This window comes from Microcaecilia unicolor, chromosome 5 (genome assembly GCF_901765095.1).
Source record: "Microcaecilia unicolor chromosome 5, aMicUni1.1, whole genome shotgun sequence".
NCBI lineage: Eukaryota > Metazoa > Chordata > Amphibia > Gymnophiona > Siphonopidae > Microcaecilia > Microcaecilia unicolor.
In genome coordinates this window covers 12,311,468-12,333,859 of record NC_044035.1, presented here as the reverse complement: position 1 = coordinate 12,333,859, position 22,392 = coordinate 12,311,468, and the positions used below count along the sequence as shown (strand labels likewise).

Genomic DNA, 22,392 nt, shown 5'->3' with positions numbered 1-22,392 from the left:
CCCTCCATCCATCCATGTCCAGCAACTCTCATTCTCCCCTGCCCTCTCCTCCATCCATATCCAGCAAATTTGCTCTCTCCCCTGCCCTCCCCTCCATCCATGCATGTCCAGCAATTCTCCTCTCTTCTCTGCCCTCCCCTCCTGTCCTGTCCAGTGATCTCTTCTCCCCCTGCCCTCCTCTCCAATTCCAGCCATCTCTTCTCTCCCCCTGCCTCCCATCCATGTCCAGCGATTCTCCCTGCTCTCCCTCAGCTCCCTGTCAGCCCTTCTCTCCATTCCTTTTCCCCCCTCCCACGCGTTTAACCCTTTTACTTTCAGGCGCAGCGACGGCAGTGAAGAGGACAACACAGCTTCTCCCTTCCCTCACACAGTGTCCCGCCCTCGCGGAAACAGGAAATGCATCATTGCAGAAGGCAGGACACTGTGTGAGGGAAGGGAGAAGCTGGAGGCGAGTCCACTGTGTTGTCCTTTTCACTGCCGTCGCTGCGCCTGAAAGTAAAAGGGTTAAACACGCGCAAGGGGGAGGAACGGAGAGGAGGGCTGTCGATCGGGGAGCTAAGGGTGGAAAGGAGCAGAGAGACCGTCCAAGAGCTGCCTGGCTGCAGCGCTGCTGCGCCAGGCAGCCCTGCGTTTGGGGGGGCAGCAGCAGGGGAAGGTCACGGTTGGGCTGGGGAGGCTTAGCCTCCCCAAGCCTCTTATATGGGGCACCTATGACTGTCCTCTCATCCATGTCCATCAATTCTCCTCTGCCCTGCCCTTCCCTTCCTCCCCTCGATGTCCCGCGATTCTCTCCTCCTGACATCATCTCGCCTCATTGTTTCCCTCTCCCCTCATTGTTCCGCCCTCTGATGTCATTACATTTTGATGCGAGGGCAGGGCAATGAGTGGGATTGGATGTTATGAACCCAGGCATCCAGACGCAGAATGTTGGAGGTGCAAATTATTATATAGGATGTGTGTTAAAGGCAGTAGCACATAGGTTAATAACTCTAGCTCTGTATTTTATGTGAAGAAGGAAATTCCTTTATTGACTAAGCCTTTACAAAGGAAGCAACAGGAATTGCATGAAGCAGGCCCCATTAGCAGCAACAGGGAAGCTGTCAGGGGCATTTTCGAAAGAGAAGAGCACCCATCTTCTGACACAAATCGGGAGATGGACGTCCTTCTCTCAGGGTCGTCCAAATCGGCATAATTGAAAACCAATTTTGGGCGTCCTCAACTGCTTTCCGTCGTGGGGATGACCAAAGTTCATGGGGGCGTGTCAAAGGCATAGCGAAGGCGGGACTGGGGCGTGCTTATGAGATGGGTGTCCTCAGCCAATAATGGAAAAAAGAAGGGCGTCCCTGACGAGCATTTAGTCGACTTTACTTGGCCCATTTTTTTTTCACGACCAAGCCTCAAAAAGGTGCCCAAACTGACCAGATGACCACCAGAGGGAATCGGGGATGACCTCCCCTTACTCCCCCAGTGGTCACCAACACCCTCCCATCCTAAAAAAAAAAAATTTTTTTTTTTTTTTGCCAACCTCTATGCCAGCCTCAAATGTCATACCCAGCTCCATGACAGCAGTATGCAGGTCCCTGGAGCAGTTTTAGCGGACCCAGGCCCCCCCTACCTGTTACACTTGTGCTGGTAAATTTGAGCCCTTCAAAACCCACCCAAAACCCACTGCACCCACATGTAGGCCCCCCTTCACCCCTTAGGGCTATGGTAGTGGTGTACAGTTGTGGGGAGTGGGTTTTGGGGGGGGTTTGGGGGCTCAGCACCGAAGGTAAGGGAGGTATGCACCTGGGAGCAATTTGTGAAGTCCACTGTGGGGCCCCCTAGGGTGCCCAGTTGGTGTCCTGGCATGTGAGGGGGACCAGTGCACTACGAATGCTGGCTCCTCCGATGACCAAATGCCTTGAATTTGGTCGTTTTTGAGATGGGCGTCCTCGGTTTCCATTATCACCAAAAACCGGGGACGACCATCTCTAAGGTCGACCTAAATGTTGAGATTTGGGCGTCCCCGACTGTATTATCAAAACGAAAGATGAGCGCCCATCTTGGTTTGATAATATGGGTTTCCCCGCCCCTTCGCCGGGACGTCCTTAGAGATGGGCGCCCTTAGAGATGGTCGTCCCCGTTCGATTATGCCCCTCTGTGTGTAACTACCTGAACTTCTCCCACTGCAAAGGGCAGAAAGCTACTTTGCCCCGGGATTGGTAGCCTCTTTGGGATTCGGGAAGCTTTCTACTCTTTGGGATTCCGGAATCTTGCTACTCTTTGGGATTCCGGAATCTATTTTATTTTATTTATTTATCATTTTACTTAATTACATTCACATTTATCACATAAATGTAAGGAAATACAGAAATTAATATAAAAAGGAAAACATTTCTCTCAACAATATATATTTACATAATTGTCTACAACTGAAGGATCCAAGATCAGGAAAACAATCTTAAAGAAAATAAGAAAAACTCAAAATGGTTAATCTTACACTTCACATTTTCTGAGGGAGGAAGGTTAATCGGTTATTGCAGCCGGTACAGTGGTAACTGAAGGAAGTTGCTGCAGAGGATTCTTCATCTGTTTCCACAAACTCTTATAATTTCTTAGGTTCAAACAAATAAGTAATAAGGAAATAAAACACTTACAAGGGAATCGCGCCAGGAAGGTCCCACCTAGGGCAATGATTCCTGGCTTAAAAGCCAAGACTTCACACCTCCGAGTCTGCGATTCCCTTGATGTGTCAGGAAATATATGCATCTTTGAACCCAAAAAACTATCAAACATGTATCGGAAATACAATTTCAAAACATTGTTCCTATCTAAGTCAAAGGTATTCCGGAATCTTGCTATTTGGGATTCCGGAATCTTGCTACTCTTTGTGATTCTGGATTGTTGCTACTATTTGGGTTTCTGCCAGGTAATTGTGACCTGGATTGGCCACTGTTGGAAGCAGGATACTGGGTAAGAGGACCATTGGTCTGACCCTGTATGGCTATTCTTATGTTCTTACTATTAGCTACTTTGTAGGTCTCAGCCCAGAGGAATGGTCAAGAGTTTTGAGAGAGAGAATTTGGAGATCTTCAGGAACTTACACATGACCTGAGAAATCTCAAGAAATAATTTGGACTTCACCAGCCCAAAAGAAACATTTTTACATTTACATTGGCACTTATACCTCACAAGATACCACAGAAGTTCACTGTGGTTTACAATAAGATAAAATTACAAAGCATTCCTTGCGAGCTACAAAATTTAAAATACATTCTGTTACTTATTAAACAACTGGAAAAGATATGTTTTAAGAGCTTTCTTAAATCATTTAATCTGACCTAATGTTCTAAAATTGAAAGGTAAGGAATTCCACCATTTCACAGACTGAAATGAAAACAGATCATCAAAAACTGATCTATAAAATAATCCCTTTAGGATTAGGATATTGCAGTAAAAAAGCCAATCTATTCAATAAAATGCCATGAGGTTGTGAAAGGATCACAAGATCTGATAAATATGCAGGAGCAAAACCATTTAAAATAGAAAAAGTAATCGTACACAATTGAAACACAGCTCGCACCCTCACAGGCAGCCAGTGCAATTTTCATAAGAGTGGGGCAGCAGATTCAGAACGAAAAGATCTGCAAATCAATCTAGCTGCTATGTTTTGCAGTGTCTGGAGTTTTTTCCATAAGCCTTCTGACAAATCTACTGATCAGTGGCGTAGCTATATGGGGCCACGGGGGCCTGGGCCCCGTAGATTTGGCCCTGGACTCCCCTGCCGACGACCCTCTCGACCCCCCTCCCACGGCCAACCCGCCGTCGCCTACCTTTGCTGGTGGGGGACCCAACCCCCGCCAGCCGAGGTCCTCTTCTTCCGGCGCAAGGCTTCGTTCTGTTTCTATGAGTCTGACGTCCTGCACGTACAACGTGCAGGATGTCAGAAACAGAACGAAGCCTTGTGCCAGAAGAAGAGGACCTCAACTGGCGGGGGTTGGGGTCCCCCGCCAGTAAAGGTAGGCGAAGGCAGTGACGGGAGGGGGGTCGAGAGGGTTGTCGGCGGGGGGGGGAGGTCAAAGTTGTTGTTGGTGGTGGTGGCGGCGGCGGCGGGGGGGGGTCAGCGGCACCAGGGGGGGCTAAAATGTGCCCCTCATCTCGGTCTCTGGACCCCCCTCCCGCCGAAGTCTGGCTACGCCCCTGCTACTAATGCTATATTACAGTAGTCTATTAGAGGCAAAATCAATGACTGTGCCAAAAGTCTGAAAGCATTAAAATTGAAATTAGATCTCAATCTCCTCAATCTTTTCATAATAGTAAATCTTTCTTTAAGATTTGATTCACAAGGGGCTCAAAAGACAAATATTCATCAAAACTTACCCCCAAATTTGTTTTTCCAACTGAAATGTAATATTATTAACGGTAAGAGTTAATTCTCCAAAAGGTTTATATTGAGTCCCCAAAACTATAAATTTGTTTTTTTCATTATTTAATTTTAAACGGAACATAGAAGTCCATTCATTTAAAATTCTAAAACCATACTCAATCCTATTATTAGTTTCTGATAGGAAATTTGAAAATGGAATCACCATTGCAACGTCATCTGCACACATGTGCATGTTAAAGCCCTTTTCATCAAAGAGGACAGCTGAGACATCAATACATTTTAAAAAATGTGAGAAAGTGTCCCCTTGAGCAGCTCTGAAATCTATAATCCAAGAGAGATGTAATGGGGCAATTTGACAAACTGAAAAGTAGCAAATCTCCTGGACCGGATGGTATTCATCCCAGAGTACTGATAGAATTGAAAAATGAACTTGCGGAACTATTGTTAGTAATATGTAAATTTATCTTTAAAATCGAGCATGGTACCGGAAGACTGGAGGGTGACCAATGTAACGCCGGTTTTTTAAAAAGGTTCCAGAGGAGATCCGGGAAATTGAAGACTCACCTCTTTGAGAAGACCTACTGCATAGACCAAAACATATGAACCCATACACGCCAATAGAAAAGCACCAATACACTCTCTTCTGAATACCCATCCCCTGACTTTCATTACACTAAAACTCCACCATAGATAAAATTGTTATACCCTAATGTTCTTTTGCCACTGTTCTACCGCCCTATCATGTCCCATAAGCTACATTCTATTGTTCTAATCCCAGATATCTTTGACTTTGATTTGTCTTCCTATAACTCTTCACAACGTACCCATAAATGTACTGTGACCAATTGTATCTTGATTATTCACAATGTATTGTAAGCCACACTGAGCCCGCAAATAGGTGGGAAAATGTGGGATACAAATGCAATAAATAAATAAATAAATATAGACCGGTGAGCCTGACGTCGGTGCCAGGAAAAATGGTAGAGACAATTATAAAGAACAAGATTACAGAGCATATTCAAAAGCATGGATTAATGAGACAAAGCCAACTACTTAGTGGGGTTCCCCAGGGGTCTGTGTTGGGATGGCTGCTTTTAAACATATTTATAAATGACCTAGAGATGGGAGAAACTAGTGAGGTGATTAAATTTGCTGATGACACAAAGTTATTCAAAGTTGTTAATTTGCAAGAGGATTGTGAAAAATTGCAAGAGTACTTTACGAGACTGGGAGACTGGGCGTCTAAATGGCAGATGACGTTTAATGTGAGCAAGTGCAAAGTGATACATGTGGGAAAGAGGAACCCAAATTATAGCTACGTCATGCAAGTTTCCACGTTAGGAGTCACCGACCAAGAAAGGGATCTAGGTGTCGTCGTTGATGATACGTTGAAACCTTCTGCTCAGTGTGCTGTGATGGCTAAGAAAGCAAATAGAATGTTAGATATATTAGGAAAGGATTAGAAAACAAAAATGAGGACATTATAATGCCTTTGTATCGCTCCATGGTGCAACCGCACCTCGAATATTGTGTTCAATTCTGGTCACCGCATCTCAAAATAGATATAGTGGAATTAGAAAAGGTGTAGAGAAGGCCGACGAAAATGATAAAGGGGATGGGACGATTTCCCTATGAGGAAAGGCTGAAGCAACTAGGGCTCTTCAGCTTGGAGAAAAGATGGCTGAGGGGAGATATGATAGAGATCTATAAAACAATGAGTGGAGTGGTATGAGTAGATGTGAAGCATCTGTTTACTCTTTCCAAAAATACTAGGACTAGGGGGCATGCAATGAAGCTACAAAGTAGTAAAATTAAAACGAATCGGAGAAAATGTTTCTTCATTCAGTGTGTAATTATATGCTGGAATTCATTGCCAGAGAATCTGGTAAAGGCGGTTAGCTTAGCAGGGTTTAAAAAAAGACTTGGATGGCTTCCTAAAGGAAAAATCCATTAACCATTATTAGAGTGATCTTGGGGAAAAAAACACTGCTTATTTCTCAGATAAGCAGCATAAAATGTTTTGTACTTTTTGGAGATCTTGCCAGGTATTTGTGAGCTGGATTGATCACTGTTGGAAATAGGATGCTAGGCTTGATTGACCCGATTTGGTCTGTCCCAGTACGGCAATACTTATCAGAATGGAAGGGGAAAGAGATTGGGACTTGATATACCACCCTCGCTCTCCAAAACTCTGTAAACCACAAAGTAAAGCCACATCAGTCAGTCAGCAACTAGGGAACCTGGGGTGGGGTGGGTGGGGGCAGGTATTGGTTTGTTTGGTCCTTCTACACAATAAGGGAAGGGAAAGGGAAATGGGAATTGATATACCACCTTTCCTGTGGTTTTTGCAACTACATTCAAAGCGGTTTACATATATTCAGGTACTTATTTTGTACCTGGGACAATGGAGGGTTACGTGACTTGGCCAGAGTCACAAGGAGCTGCAGGGGGAATCGAACCCAGTTTCCCAGGCCACTGCACTAACCACTGGGCTACGTGTCTGTTGTGGGGGTGGGGAGAAGAATAAGAGAATAGGAAGTCATTGGCTCTCAGTTACTGCATGTGATCTGTCACAGAACCCTTAGGGATAAACCGGGATCTGCTGCAGATAATGCACATTAATGGCATTGGCATGTGATGTTAGTAAAGGATATGTTTGAGGAGATGTCGCTTTAAAGCAAATCAGAGAGAGCTGTACAATGCATAAAAGACATTGAAACGAAAGGAGACAGAGAGGGAATATGTAGTCAGGCTGGTGGGAACTGGTTTATTTTGTTACATTTGTACCCTGCGCTTTCCCACTCATGGCAGGCTCAATGCGGCTTACATGGGGCAATGGAGGGTTAAGTGACTTGCCCAGAGTCCCACTACCAACATTCCATGTAGAGGTCGGCCCTTGCAGACCACCAATGTGGCCTAATGTGGACGCGCAGGCTTCTACATGGAATGTTGCTAGTGGAATAGCAACATTCCATGTAGAATCTCCAATAGTAGCAACATTCCATGTAGAATCTCCAATAGTATCTATTTTATTTTTGTTACATTTGTATCCCGCGCTTTCCCACTCATGGCAGGCTCAATGCGGCTTACATGGGGCAATGGAGGGTTAAGTGACTTGCCCAGAGTCACAAGGAGCTGCCTGTGCCTGAAGTGGGAATGGAACTCAGTTCCTTAGGACCAAAGTCCACCACCCCAACCACTAGGCCACTCCTAATTCTTTAATTAAGAGGTGGGGGGGGGGGGGGGAGGGGTTTGCTTTGTTGTCCATTCCAGTCTTTGTACCAAATTTACATAATCACCCCTGGTCTGAAATGCTAGGACATGAAAGTTTAGGATGGAAAACTTGCATAGCTTTAGATAATGTCATGGGATTACAGATTGTGCTTAGAGCTGAAGTAAATCAGCCCTGCCGGTCTTCAGGGCTTCTTACCCCCATCCTAGAGCTGAGAGAGAAGCAGGTTTTAATCAGGTCTTGGGGGATCGGCTGGGGATTTAGAGATTTCCGCTCCTTCTGTATTTGGAAGTGTTTCTGCCCACTCAGCAGTGAAGATGGTTTCCATTTAACCTGAGTCCTTCTACTTAGCTGTTTCTGCGTACGCCTTGTAGCGCTATAGAAATGCTAAATAGTAAATAATAGTAGTAGTAGGTGCCGACCATGCTGGCACACGAGTCTTTCCTGGTTACTCTTTCCTAATGACATGTGCCCAGAAACACTGTAAACAAACAGGGCTTTTTAAGGGTAATACAAACTTTCAGGGGAATGGAATCAGTGCATTGGGTTTGGTCCAAGATTGGCACATGAGGCTGGGGAGGTCTTGGTCTCCCTGCCCCTCCAATTGCTTCTCCTAGCAGGAGTAGCCTAGTGGTTAGCGCAGTGGACTTTGATCCTGGGGAACTGAGTTCAATTCCCACGCCAGCTCCTTGTGACTCTTGGCAAGTCACTTAACCCTCCAATTGCCCCTGGTACAAAATAAGTACCTGAATATATGTAAACTGCTTTGAATGTAGTTGCAAAAACCTCAGAAAGGCGGTATATCAAGTCCCATTTCCCTTTCCCTTTTGAATATCAACCCCAATGCTACCTAAAAGTCCAGTGATCAGATTATGATGTCACCAGCACATAATAATCAACGATCAAACAATGATATCACTGGAACTGAAGCACTGCCCCATAGTTTCTCTGCTCCATTCCTCTCCTTGAGAGTTGTTATTCCTGAGTCTCCTTTCTCCTCCCCCCCCCCCCCCCCCCCCGTTTCTTGCTGTTTTCATATATGTTTCACCCTCCAGCCGTCCATGTTCTGGTTTGTTTGTTTTTTAATCTCTTCCTTCATCCCTCCTGCATCCATCAAACACTTCTGCTGATAAGCAGCACAGTAGCATCCTAAAAATTCAATTGGGTGATTAGCAGGAGGATCTCTGAAATTAGACAGGCTTTATTCGTGAGAGGAAACAAAATGTCCAAAAGAGGTGATTCGAGTGATACCATTTGACTGAGCTTCTGGCTGAAGATGTTTTAAATGAGTAGTGACTAGCGCTGCTGGAATCAAACCAGAAGTAATTTCAGACTGAGCGGAGGCTCCATTTGTCTATGCATGGGGCCCATGGCAGCAACTCTGGGCATCTGACCACACTCAGAAATAAATAACCTGTGAAAATTGAATGAGACCGATTTCATTTCAGCCTCTGATCAGAAGTCCATTAATTCGGGGCCAAGGAGTAGAAGGCTGTTTTTCTTCTTCATTGAAAAGCTATTAACCAGCGACACCTTTAATTTCCTTCCGAATAAAAGGTCTGCTGGCCAGTCTCTGCAGTATTTTTCTCTCTCTGTGATCACTACTGTCTCTGCTTTATCTTCATTAAAGTAAAAAGATACTTGTATTACTTGTATTCTGCTAGGAAAAAGTAAGAGAGAGACAGAACATCTACTCAGCCCCCCTCCCCCCACACCAACCCCCTATACCCACTCACACCCCTACACATATACTCTCATTCACCCACACAAGCCAATCAACCCTCTACAACCACCCACCCACATTCACAGACACACCCACCCTCACACATACACACCCATCCCCCCGCACATCGCCAAACACACCCAAAAAATCCACCCACAGCCACATCCACTAATCCCCCACATACTAACCCTACACCCCCACACATACACACCAATCCACCAACACATAGACAATGACACCCATACACCAACTCCACATACCCCCCCCCCCACACACCAACCTGCCAAACCCCCCCCCCACACATGTCCAGTCAGCCAGTCACACCTACACCCACACACATTATTCCTCACACACTGACAGAAACCAACCCTCCACCACACACATTCCTCCCCACACCCTTATACACACAATCCCCCCATACCCTCCTACACTCCCACCCAGCCAACCACATCCCCCACACACATACACACAATACCCACCCATCCCCACACATTTACACACATCAACATCCCACAATCACCCACACACATCCCCCATACACCCAACCACACTCCCTCTCAAATACATGCACCCATCCACATACACCCACACACATTACTCCCCACGCACTAATGCACACCAACACTCACACTTACCCAGCCAACTACATACCTCTCACAGAGATACACAACACCCACTGACCTCTGCATACTCGCGTACATCAATCCCCCACATTTTCCTACACACACATACACACTTACTGGCACACACCTAAATTACCCCCACTCACTCATGCACACCACCCTCCACACCCACCCATACACATTCACATATCAATCCACGCTCCTTACACACCAAACCCCCCCAGACACACCATCAAACCACACCCCCATAACACATACTCCTCAACCAGGTCTACACCTATAGCCACACATATACATCCCACATCCCCTCACACACCCATTCAGTCACATCCACACAAAAACACATCAACCTCCCCATACACATTCCCCCTACACATATCTAAACCATGCAACCACACCCCCACACAATACACACCCACTCAAACACACACACACACACTAATGCAACCATATCCACACACACACAGACACACACACCCCAACCCCATAGCCATCCAATCACACCTACACACCCACTCACATTCCCACCACACACCCACCCCACATCCATCCAACTACACCCACATCCATATATACATATACACATAAACACACCCCAAATTTGCATACCCTCCCATACACAAATGCACACACAATGCCTCTTTGCAGCTAGGAGTCGCTGGCTTTTCCTTGTTATGGAAGAGAATCCCTCCAGTTTCACCATTCTCCATGCCCTAAAAACTTCCTTTATCCTTTGGGGCTTTTTCCTTTACAAAGGCCTTGGCAAAATGGGAACATGATAACCTTAATTTTGTTATTAGAAGAAGCTTTTAAAAACAGGGTGGAGATCTCTGCAATGTTTTATCTGTTTTTGTTAGTATTTTTTCTATAATTTATTGATTTACTGGTAAAAAAGGCCCGTTTCTGACACAAATGAAACGGGCGCTAGCAAGGTTTTTCTCGGAGTGTGTATGTTTGAGAGAGAGTGTGTGTGAGAGTGACTGTGTGTGAGAGAGAGAGAGTGAATGTGTGAGTGTGTGTGTGTGACAGAGAGAGTGAGACTGGGTGCGAGGGTGTCCGTGAGAGAGAGAGTGTGTGTGTGAGAATGAGAGTGTGTGTCATGGGCCCCCCCTCCCTCCCTCCCTCCGAGTTCCAGGGTCATCCCCCCTCCCTCACTCTGAGTTCCAGGATCCCCCTCCCTCCCTCCTCCCAGTTCCAGGATCCCCCTCCCTTCCAGTTCCAGAGTCGTCGTCCCTTCCGTCCTCCCTTCCAGTTCCAGTACCCTTCTCTCCGAATTTTAGAAGTCATCTTCACTTACCAAGTTGGGGTTACGGCGGCCGTCAGCAGCGGTAAAAGGCATGCAGGCTCGGCCCTTCTCTCTCTCTCTCAGCTCTGGTCCCGCCCTCATTTCCTGTTTTTGCAAGGGCGAGACCAGAGCTGAGAGAGAAGGGCCGAGCCTGCATGCCTTTTACCGCTGCTGCCGGCCGCCGTAAACCCGACTTGGTAAGTGAAGATGACTTTTAAAATTTGGAGGGAGGGGGCCTGGAACTGGAAGGGAGGGAGGGAGGAAGGGAGGGACGACGACACCCTCATGCGTGTGACGTCGCGTTCTGTGGCCTGGCAACTCTGCAGCGTTCCCTTCCAGTGATTGGTCACTGCTGTTTGTGACGAACCCAGAAGTACGTAATGTCAATTCAGGAGATGGATACAGCAGGAGCACGAATGCTTCAAGGCTTCACTTTCACGGAGTCAGCTTCAGAACGTTGGAGGTGCTTTTTATTATATAGGATTGTTTGTGTTTTGCTTTTTGTTGTACTATATATACTCATGTATAAGTTGATCTTGTGTGTGTGTCTCTCTCTCTCTTTTCCCTCCACTATCTCTCCTGCCTTTCCCAAGCTCATCCCATAACCCCCAGCTTCATGGATTTCATCAGCAGTCCGAACTGACTGTTTCCTTCTGACTTTTAGCTAAATCATCAGATTTAAGGATGTGAGGATTATATACTTATCATTCACTGATATGTCTTCAATTCAATTACATTCATCAACTCTAAACTTTGGCAAGTTCACTAAAGCAAAATTGTTCTATAAAGATCTGTTCACAAATCACTCACCTTCCTATCCAGGAATCAGTATTTCTCAGCACCCACACACACTCCTGTTTTTTCTTTTACCCCACCCCCCAAAAAAAGCCATCAGAAATACTTCTTTGAAACTACTGCTTGAGCCATCGGCCTGTCAAATAGCTTTTAGCTATCCCCAACTTTCATGCTAATTGTCATGCAAACTTTCCTACAGGCATGCCCTCCTCTCAAGGTATATGTTCTCAGCACAAACTGTTAACCAGCTAGAACATTTACAGATTTTAAACAATCATTACCGTTCATTTTTTTTTCACTCCCTAGTCTCACTTGCACACCTTCTCCAAACCTCTTCTCTTTAATTTTGAACACTGTATAGACTCACCCTGAATTAAGAATGCTTCCTGTACCAGACACATATATAGCACTGGCTCTATGTCCCAAATAACCTCAGCACAGCCAGAATCTCTCTATCATACATCTATAAAGCTATTTATATCAAGAGTACCATGGCACTGAGGAGAACAATTCATAGGTAAGACAATGGAAATTGAGTTCTTGATTTATACAAGATATAATATAATATATATATGATGAGGGAGTTATTTGTGGGATTTCTTTGCTTGGATTGGCTGGTAATAAATGTATACTAACTTATCCTCACCCTCACTTTCTAGCTACTGGTAGATGGAGATACCTGAATCCATCACCTCTGTTTCTAAGACAGAGTGATAGATAGAAATTTGTTAAATAAATAAATAGATTCATGGTCTGATTCTTCTGTTGTGTCCAGATGCTCTAAGGATCCCAGCTGATGCTGCCTCTAAACCAGGGATTCTCAACCCAGTCCTAGCCAGTCAGGTTTTCAGGATATCCACAATGAATATACATGAGACAGATTTATTTGCATTGTTTCCACTGTATGCAAAGCTATCTCACGTATATTCATTGTGGATATACTAAAAACCTGACTGGCTGGGTGTATCCCAAGGCCAAGCTTGAGAAACCCTGCCCTAGACACTGTCTACGCTGATCCCATGCTGCCTCCTCCCAGTGAACCTCCAAAGCTTTCTCTCTTCAGGCAATGGAGGGTGAAGTGACATGCCAAGATCACAAGGAGCAGCTTCCATGGACCCCAATTTGCATTTAGCGACAGTGAAAACCACCAAAGCAGTAATGTGATTTACCTATGCCAAAAAGGAAGAATGACTAGAAGCTTACAGCAGAGACCGGAGCAACACTAATACTTACTAAGACAGATGTTTTCTTTGAAGAAGTTCAGAAATTTCTGGCATTCTTCGATGTCATTCCCACTGTTGGTGCACTCACACCATGGGGCAACACGCAGGCTGTGGGATTCTATGTAGTTCGGTGTCATAACTGTGCCTGTGAGTAAAGACCAGACCCTAAGCAATAAATATTTCACTTCAGACATTAGCATCAATGAAATCGCAGCTCAGCAGAGGCCACAAGCCTTTTGTTACAGGTGTTTTACATCAAGCGAAATCAAGCTGCCAGCAGATGACGGTTTCTGCCAACAAACATCACGCAAGCTCCTGGACTTGCAATTCAGAGAATGAGATCCAGGAAGTATTTTTATCCCTTCTATCTCTTGTATTACATGGTGCAAAAATTAACATCCCTCCTCTGGCATTTTTACCCCTTCTAACTCATGTATCACATGGTGCAGGGTTTATTGGGTGGCAGCACTGGTGGTTGGGAGGCGGGGCTGATGGTTGGGAGGCGGGGATAGTGCTGGGCAGACTTCTACGGTCTGTGCCCTGAAAATGGCAGATACAAATCAAGGTCAGGTATACACATAAAGTAGCACATATGAGTTTATCTTGTTGGGCAGACTGGATGGACCGTACAGGTCTTTCTCTGCCATCATCTACTATGTTACTATGTGTCAGGTATAAACATAAAGTAGCACATATGAGTTTATCTTGTTGGGCAGACTGGATGGACCGTACAGGTCTTTCTCTGCCATCATCTACTATGTTACTATGTTTAAGTCCCTCCCCAGGCATTTTATCCCTTTTATTCAACCAGGATCAGCACAACGGTATCTGCCACTCTAGCTCATCCTTCAGCCATGTACCCTCTCTACCCTCCTACTCCCTGGCAGATATCAGTTTTCTTCCCCTCTATATCCCCTATGTCAACACCAGATCAAGCGAGGACCTGGTCTGTCATCAGAAGGATCAGACTGTAAGGACTGGTTAAATTCAGGATCTCCCAGAAATAAAATTTGTCAAAAAAAGCTTTGATGACCCACATCCCAAATCTGCAAGGCCAGAAGTAGCCATTCTGGCTCCCTCTACTCTCTTCTTGGCAAGATTTGGCCATGAAAGATTCAGTGCCGCCAACTTTCAAGTAGCCCATGCGATTCGCCGTCATTCTTCACAAGGGAGATGATGGGAATAGTGAAATGACGGGATCTTACCAATCAGCCCGGAGTAAGCGAGCAGGCAGTCCGCATAGTTTTCCTTCAGACAGCCGCTGACTGAGCGTGGCTCTGGCTGGCAGTTCGTGAGAAAATCCGCAAGGCGAGATCTGCAGTACAGGGAAGGAGGAAGGTGGGAAGAGAAAGAACAGAACTGTAATACCCAAGAAACCGGGCAACCTTTGTATCTGTACTTTTGGCTTCTCTGCATAAGAGGTCTCGTTAAGTCTCTTCTGTGTGATGTTTCTCATAGCATGATGTACATTTCGTTTTCATTTATGACAATTTATATTCTGCTCTTATCCTAAGCGGAGTACAAACAAACATAAACAAAATAATACATTGATAGAAGTTTATACCCCAGAAGAAAAATGCAGGTATACACAGGGGTGTGCTGGTAAATTTTTAACAACAGGCTCTTTCTCCAGAGGTAGCCAGCTCTGCAGTTGGAAGGGCCAGGGGTGGCCGGGGGGGGGGGGGGGGGGGGGGAGAGCAACACTTGCCTCTCTCTCCTCCCTCCCTCCCTTCGTGCGGGCACGCTAGGCACACCTTTGCTGGCAGCCAATAAATGGACTGCCATCACTCTCAACGTCTTGCTCTTAGCAGCATGCTGGAACTTCTCTCACATGCTCGAGAAGTCCCAGCCTGCTGCCCAGAGCTGGAAACAAGGAGCGGGGAGCAGCAGTAGTCTATTTACTTGGCTGGCAGGGCTCAGCAGCCCCCACCAGCAAAGTAAAAGAGAATTCAGCAGGGGGCTGAAGCCCACATTTTGGAAGCCAGTTGTTAAAGTAGCCATGGAGGGCCCTACTTTAACAACCGGCTCCCAAAATTCTTAACAACCGGCTCTTGCGAGCCTGTGAGAGCCTGCTCCAGCACACCACTGGATATACAGTGCAAAAGAATTAATTATTCTATTGCTGGTTAAAAAAAAAATCACATTGTGAAATTTTCAGGAGGCTAATCTATACAAATTCAGACATATTTCCAAGACACCCCAGACACATTCATCTACATCAGACCCCGTCCACATCCATTCTCTACCTGCCTGCATTGAAGTGTCATTTTTTTTAGCAGTTCTTTCAACTCTATTAAGATACGCAACAATGCGCAGTTTAGAGGAAGACGGTGAGGTGAGAGGGAGAAGATCATCTAATCGGAAAACAAAACCCTTTATGTGCATCCTCAGGACAGTTTTTGACATTTGGTACCTAATCTGTATCTTAAAATGTTCAAGTTGAAAAGTCTTTTCAGTCAAGACACAGGGGGGTTAACCCTATAACGAGCTGCCTAGTTTGAGCTAGAAGGAAAGTGTGTACATGATTTACATATGCAGATGATCTCATTGAATACCAACTAGCAGAAAAGTATGAATTATGATTTGATGACATGTACTTTGCAGTAGGTCTGGACAAGTGTGGAGCATGAGCGGAGTGCGAAAGTACGGGTATAAATGATAGAATTATATGATTTATCCACGTACGTTCTAACATCTAGCCATGGGCATCTACCCCAGCTACAGAGCTTGTGTACACGCTTGCGTCTTAGCTGTAATCCCCTCATTCTTTGCAGACACAATTTTGTGATGAGCAATCCTGCAACACAACGAAACCAATGGACATAAAACTCATAATGGACATAAAATAACTCTTCCTCTCCACGATTCCGTAATTTGTCTGTTACACATGAACCTTATTCTACCACAATATCACTTTGTATTTGTTCATGCCGGAATGGGCGAACGCCTTTACGGTACTATATAAGCCACATTGAGCCTGCAAATAGGTGGGAAAATGTGGGATACAAATGTAACAAATAAATAAATTTCACACTCAGATTACAGACAAGTGCCATTTACACAAGTAACTTGATTGACAGAGTAAGAGCAAGGAGTGGCCTAGTGGCTAGAGCACCAGTCTTGCAATCCAGAGGTGGCCAGTTCAAATCCCACTGCTGCTCCTTGTGATCTTGGGCAAGTCACTTAACCCTCCATTGCCTCAGGTACAAACTTAGATTGTGAGCCCTCCTGGGACAGAGAAATATCCAGTGTACCTGAATGTAACTCACCTTGAGCTACTACTGAAAAAGGTGTGAGCAAAATCTAAATAAATAAGATTCTGGAATCTTAAAGAGTGACAAGATTCCATGCAGAATCTCAAAGAGTAGCGACATTCCAGACATTCTATGTAAAACCCCAAAGAATAGCAAGGTTCTGGAGTGGAGGAGTGGCCTAGTGGTTAGAGCACCAGTCTTGCAATCCAGAGGTGGCCAGTTTAAATCCCACTGCTGCTCCTTGTGATCTTGGGCAAGTCACTTAACCCTCCATTGCCTCAGGTACAAAGTTACATTGGGAGCCCACCTTAGCTATAGGGGGTGTCGGGGGGGGGCCACTGGACCCCCTAGGACTGATAGTCGCAGCCCGGGCGGACAGTGACAGCCCGGGCTACATGGCATGGATGGAGGAGGGGGGGAGAGGAAGGGAGCCTTAACCCTAAAGCCAGCTCAGATCATACAGGTGGAATACCACACGGCTCTAGTGCCTGCATTTACCTTTGATCATCTGGGCCTTAGTGGAAATTCTCTATGTTGGTAAAAAAAAAACCCTGACTTTTCTTCCTTACTATTATCTCCCGCTTTATGATTCTTTCTTTTTTAATTTTACACAATAATGAAAAATAAATATTACAATTGTACAGAATAGTAAAAATAAAAAAGAAATAAAAATACACATGAAATGAAAAAAATAAATATAATCTACCAATTGACTAAGTTCCACAGTGACAGAAGACCCAAGTCCAAAATCTAAGCACATTAAGAAGCAGTAAGTGAACCTGCTCCTCACACCCAAGCGGGTTCACGCTCAGGAGTATTGCTCCGAGAGCTGATCTTGGGGTTTAGAGAGTGGGTGTAAACTATTCACTTCAGGGTTCCTCTGGATCACACATAGGAACCACACAGTAGTCAGGAGACTCAAAGTAAATTATCTGAACTTTTAACAACTGGAACAGCATCGATTGTCATGAAAGTCCTCTGCATACATCTGTGATGGTAACCAGACTTGGTCAAAGTCACAAAAGCGTACAATCATTCCTTCTTGGACCAAGCACTCATGCAAGACCCCTTTAGCCTGAGCTGCAGCCAGCTGATACCCCGCAATCAACTTCTCTGATGTAGTATCAATATCAACGGAGAACTGGATCCAACATTAACTGTCCAAGCCTTTTAAAGGTTTACCCTGGAAGAAATCTCTAGCCGCGGGCAGACAGCGTCCTACCCTTGAGTCCGGTTTGTGACGAGACTCCCCAATCTCATCCCGTAGGTTGGCTCCTCTATTCGGCTCAGGACATTAACAACAATGACCCCTGATCCTGTTCCTCTATCAAGGTTGGCTCAGCAGGTACCCCTCTTTCATTCCAACGGGTCACTTGGCGGGGGTTATAAACTTCTCAAAAACTGGCTATCAAGAACAATTCTTACAGTACTGTCCTCCCTTATATAAAGATCACCAGCTCCTTCCCACACTGAGATTCCACAAATCAGGACATCCTCCAGATGTACTCATGACTTTCTTCCATGCTAGACTTCTCCTACTAAGGGCTCCTGTATAGCAAAGGGTTACATAAGCATCTGTAGTCTTTCAAACTCAATTTGTACCTTCAGCAGAGTTAGTTCACTGCAGTATCAGGAAATGAAGTCCTACCTCCCCCCCCCCCCCCCCCCCCAACAAGACCTTTGCTGGAAATAAAAGCAGACTTGCATAGAATCAAAGAAAGCATACTTGCAAAATCTAGGTTAACAACGTTTTGGGGGTGAATTTTTACAAATATAAAGCTCCTATTTTCAGAACTGCAGGGCATAACAACAAAAATGGTTTCCTTCTCTTCTCAATTTCCTTGGAAACATCTGGAAACATTCTAATCTTAAAGTTCATAAATCATTTGTCCAATACCTAAAAAACATTTGTAACGGCTATTCTTCATCAGAAGCCAGAGCCAAAGTAACCAAGAGAGTAGCTGACTGAGCCAACTCAGTCTGAAGATTCTAACAATGCAGACAGATCCACAACTTCTGAATGTTGTCTCGACTCCAGCTGGGTACCCTCCTTTATTCTTTTTTTGAGTAGGTATATAATGTATTATAACCACAGGACAAATTGAGTCAGCAGGATCATTCAACACTTCTGTCAGATATCTCACAAACACCTCTTTAGTTGGCAAAATTGACCAATCTTGGGTTCCAGTCAGTCTCTGGCTGATTCTCTAGATTCTCAAAAACACATTGTCCTTTACCAAGGATGATTCAAAAGTCTGAACGCTCCCTACAGACTCGTCCAATTTGTCTACCTTGTTATTCAATAGGATAATATCCACCTCACTTTACTCTCCAGTTCCTGTGAAGTCTGACCCATCTTTGCCATAGTGTAGAGCCAAGGCTTTACCTAAATTAGATATAACCTCCCAAATTGTTCCTAAAGAAAAAAAGCCTCTAATTGAGTCAAAGCAAAGGGATTAACAGGCAAACCTGCAGTTTCAGAAGCATCACCGGCGATTCTTCTGCTTTCAGCAAGGTCTATCAGGGACTGGGTGGGGGGCTCCACTCTCTCCACTGCTAGTTGACCACCAAGCTTCTCCCTGTGGCAATCCTAGATCTATAGGCTCCACACGACTTCACCCCTTGAACCATGCCTGAAGTGACAGCATCAGACACCGCCAGAGTGGCAGGGGCAACTAACGAGCTATCTGTGAATGGTTGTGACAGGGAAACCCTTTGCTCTGGGCTCAATGAGTATTTCAGACTCAAGGCCTCAGCCAGTCCCCCCATCTCAGGCACAGGCCTCAAAGGATGCTCCATGGACCTCTCTTCTCATGGTCCGAGGCATTGCACACATCTGTCCATCGATCCTCCCGGAGGTGACATAGGAGATTCTTCTGTTCAACCATTAGGAAATATAGGGGTTCCTTCACTAAAGCTTAGCATGCTCTAACAGACATTAGTGTGTGCTAAGTACCGAATGGACCATAGGGACAAAATAAGAAGAGCAGCCTTACATATACTGAAGAGAAAACGACATTGACCCAGAATCTATCTCCCACCTTACCCTCCTCTCTCTATCACCTGTCTCTACCTACCTACCTACCCATCCATTTACTACCCATCCATCCTTCTATTATGTTATACTTAATTTCCTACTTTACATAACAAAATTCTGTGTTACCTATTACTATGTCAGCCGCATTGAGCCTGCTTTTAGTGGGAAAGTGTGGGATACAAATATAATAAATAAAATTGTTATCATGTGCTAAAAAAGTAAAAGGGACCCATAGATTTTAAGGTAACAGAGGCAGAGTCTTGGTAGACTCACAAAACAGTAGCTATCTTGGGTTCTCCTACAACCACACCATTCTCCAATGGTTCCTTCTCTTTTCTTCACTATCTCTCTCTTTGATTATTTCAGACATTGGGCTATCAAGGCCTTCCCTTCCTTTCTCCTCTCTTTCAATCCAGTTGGTTCTGCTCCATCTACAATGGGTGCAGACTATTATAAAGAACATAATTACAGAGCATATACATAAGCATGGATTAATAAGACAAAGCCAACATGGATTTAGAAAACGTGACATGATGGCAGGTAAGGGCCAAATGGCCCATCCAGTCTGTCCATCCTCATCAACCACTAACTCTTCCTTTCCTAAGGGATCCCACATCCCTGTCCCAGGCTTTCTTAAATTCTCACACAGTCCTTGTATCCACAACCTTCACCGGGAGGCCATTCCACACATCCACCACCCTTTCGGTGAAAGAGTATTTTCTTAGATTCATCCTAAGTCTATCTCCTCTCAACTTCATTTTGTGTTCCCTCATTCCAGAGTTTTCCTTCATTTGAAAAAGGCTTGCCTCCTGTATAGCGAAGGGAAATCTTGCCTCACCAATCTACTATATTTCTTTGAAGGGGTGAACAAACGTGGATAAAGGTGAGCCGGTTGATATTGTGTATCTGGATTTTCAAAAGGCATTTGACAAAGTACCTCATGAAAGACTCTAGAGGAAATTGGAAAGTCATGGGATAGGAGGTAATGTTCTATTATGGAATAAAAACTGGTTAGAAAACAGAGAGTAGGTTTAAATGTTCAGTATTCTCAATGGAGAAGGGTAGATAGTGGGGTTCCGCAGGGGTCTGTACTGGGATCGCTTCTTCCTATATAATAATACTCACCTCCAACGCTCTGAGCTTCGCTGCCTGTGTCCGTAACTATGGGCTCTGAAGCCCCAGCTGACGTCATGACGCATTACGCAGAAAACCCAGGGGACGTGATCAAGTTGGAATCTGTTTGTGTGCATGCGTCAGACGTCAGACGCACGAGCACAAACTGATTCAAACTTGATCACGTCATTCCTCCACGCCGCGCGGCCGAGAAGAGGAGACTTCGGCTGGCGGGGGTTGGGGTCCCCCGCCAGCACAGGTACGCGACGGCGGCTGGGGAGGTTTGGCGGCGGGAAGGGGGGCTCGAGACGGTCGCGACAGGGGGGGTCCAGGGGTCAGGAACTCCCGGGGGGGGGGGGTCTGGAAATCGGAGGAAGGAAGGCAGGGAGGTGGGCTCTGCAAATTGGAGGGAGGAAGGAAGGCAGGGAGGTGGGGTCTGGAATTTGGATGGAGGGAGGGGGTTCTGGAACTGGGGGGGGGAGTGATGGAGGGGTCTGGAACTGGCGCCCATTTCATTTGTGCCTGAAACGGGCCTTTTCTACTAGTTTTAACATATTTATAAATGATCTAGATATGGAAATAACTAGTGAAGTAATTAAATTTGCTGTTGACACAAAGTTATTCAAAATTGTAAATTCGCAAGAGGATTGTGAAAAATTGCAAGAGGACCTTACGAAACTGGGAGACTGGGCATCCAAATGGCAGGTGCAAAGTGATGCACGTGGGAAAGAGGAACCTGAAAAAAGGTTTCACATTGGGAGTCACTGACCAGGAAAAGGATTTAGGTGTCATTGTTGATGACAGCGTGCGGCGGTGGCGAAGAAAGCAAGTAGAATGTTAGGTATTACTAGGAAAGGAATGGAAAACAAAAATGAGGATGCTATAATGCCCTTGTATCGCTCTACAGTGCGACCGCACCTCGAATACTGTGTGCAGTTCTGGTCACCGCATCTCAAAAAAGATATAGTATAATTAGAAAAGGTACAGAGAAGGGTGATGAAAATGATAAAGGGGATGGGACGACTTCCCTATGAGGAAAGGCTGAAGCGTCTAGGGCTCTTTAGCTTGGAGAAAAGGCGACTGAGGGGAGATATGATAGAGGTCTATAAAATAATGAGTGGAGGGGAATGAGTAGATGTGAATCACTTGTTTACTCTTTCCAAAAGTACTAAGACTAGGGGGCACACGATGAAGCTACAAAGTAGTAAATTTAAAACAAGTCAGAAAATATTTCTTCACTCAACATGTAATTAAACTCTGGAATTTGTCACCAGAGAATGTGGTAAAAGCGGTCAGCTTAGCGGGGTTTAAAACAGGTTTGGATATCTTCCTAAAAGAAAAGTCCATAAGCAGTGGCGTAGGAAGTGGGAGGGGGGGGGGGGCGGTGGGGCGGTCCGCCCCAGCTGCACGCCGCTGGGGGGGTGTCGGCTCCACTGGTTCCCTGCCCTCTGCCCCGGAACAGGTTACTTCCTGTTCCGGGGCAGAGAGAGCAGGGAACCAGCGGAGCCGACGCAGCTCCCAGCAACGTGCACTCGGGGGCGGATCGGCCCTCTCGCCCGCCCCTTGCTTCTTAATTCAAGGTAAGAATGCGCTCCTGGATTGGCCATTGTTGGAAACAGGATACTGGGCTTGATGGACCTTTGGTCTCTCCTAGTATGGCATCGCCTATGTTCTTATGTATTACTGAAAAACTACCAGAAGAATAGACAATTACATATAAAAGATGGAGCGAGTGCAG

General features: G+C 45.4%; 1 protein-coding gene across 1 annotated transcript in view; it reads right to left on the bottom strand.

Moving 5' to 3' along the window:
* Window positions 1-22,392, bottom strand: part of GFRA1 (GDNF family receptor alpha 1) — a 294,863-nt gene that overhangs the window by 46,752 nt on the left and 225,719 nt on the right. Inside the window, exons 5-6 of the mRNA XM_030202657.1 lie at window positions 14,456-14,565; window positions 13,261-13,395 (exon numbers count right to left, since the gene is read on the bottom strand). Coding sequence (XP_030058517.1) covers window positions 13,261-13,395; window positions 14,456-14,565 — 245 coding nt within the window. The remainder of the gene's footprint in view (window positions 1-13,260; window positions 13,396-14,455; window positions 14,566-22,392) is intronic.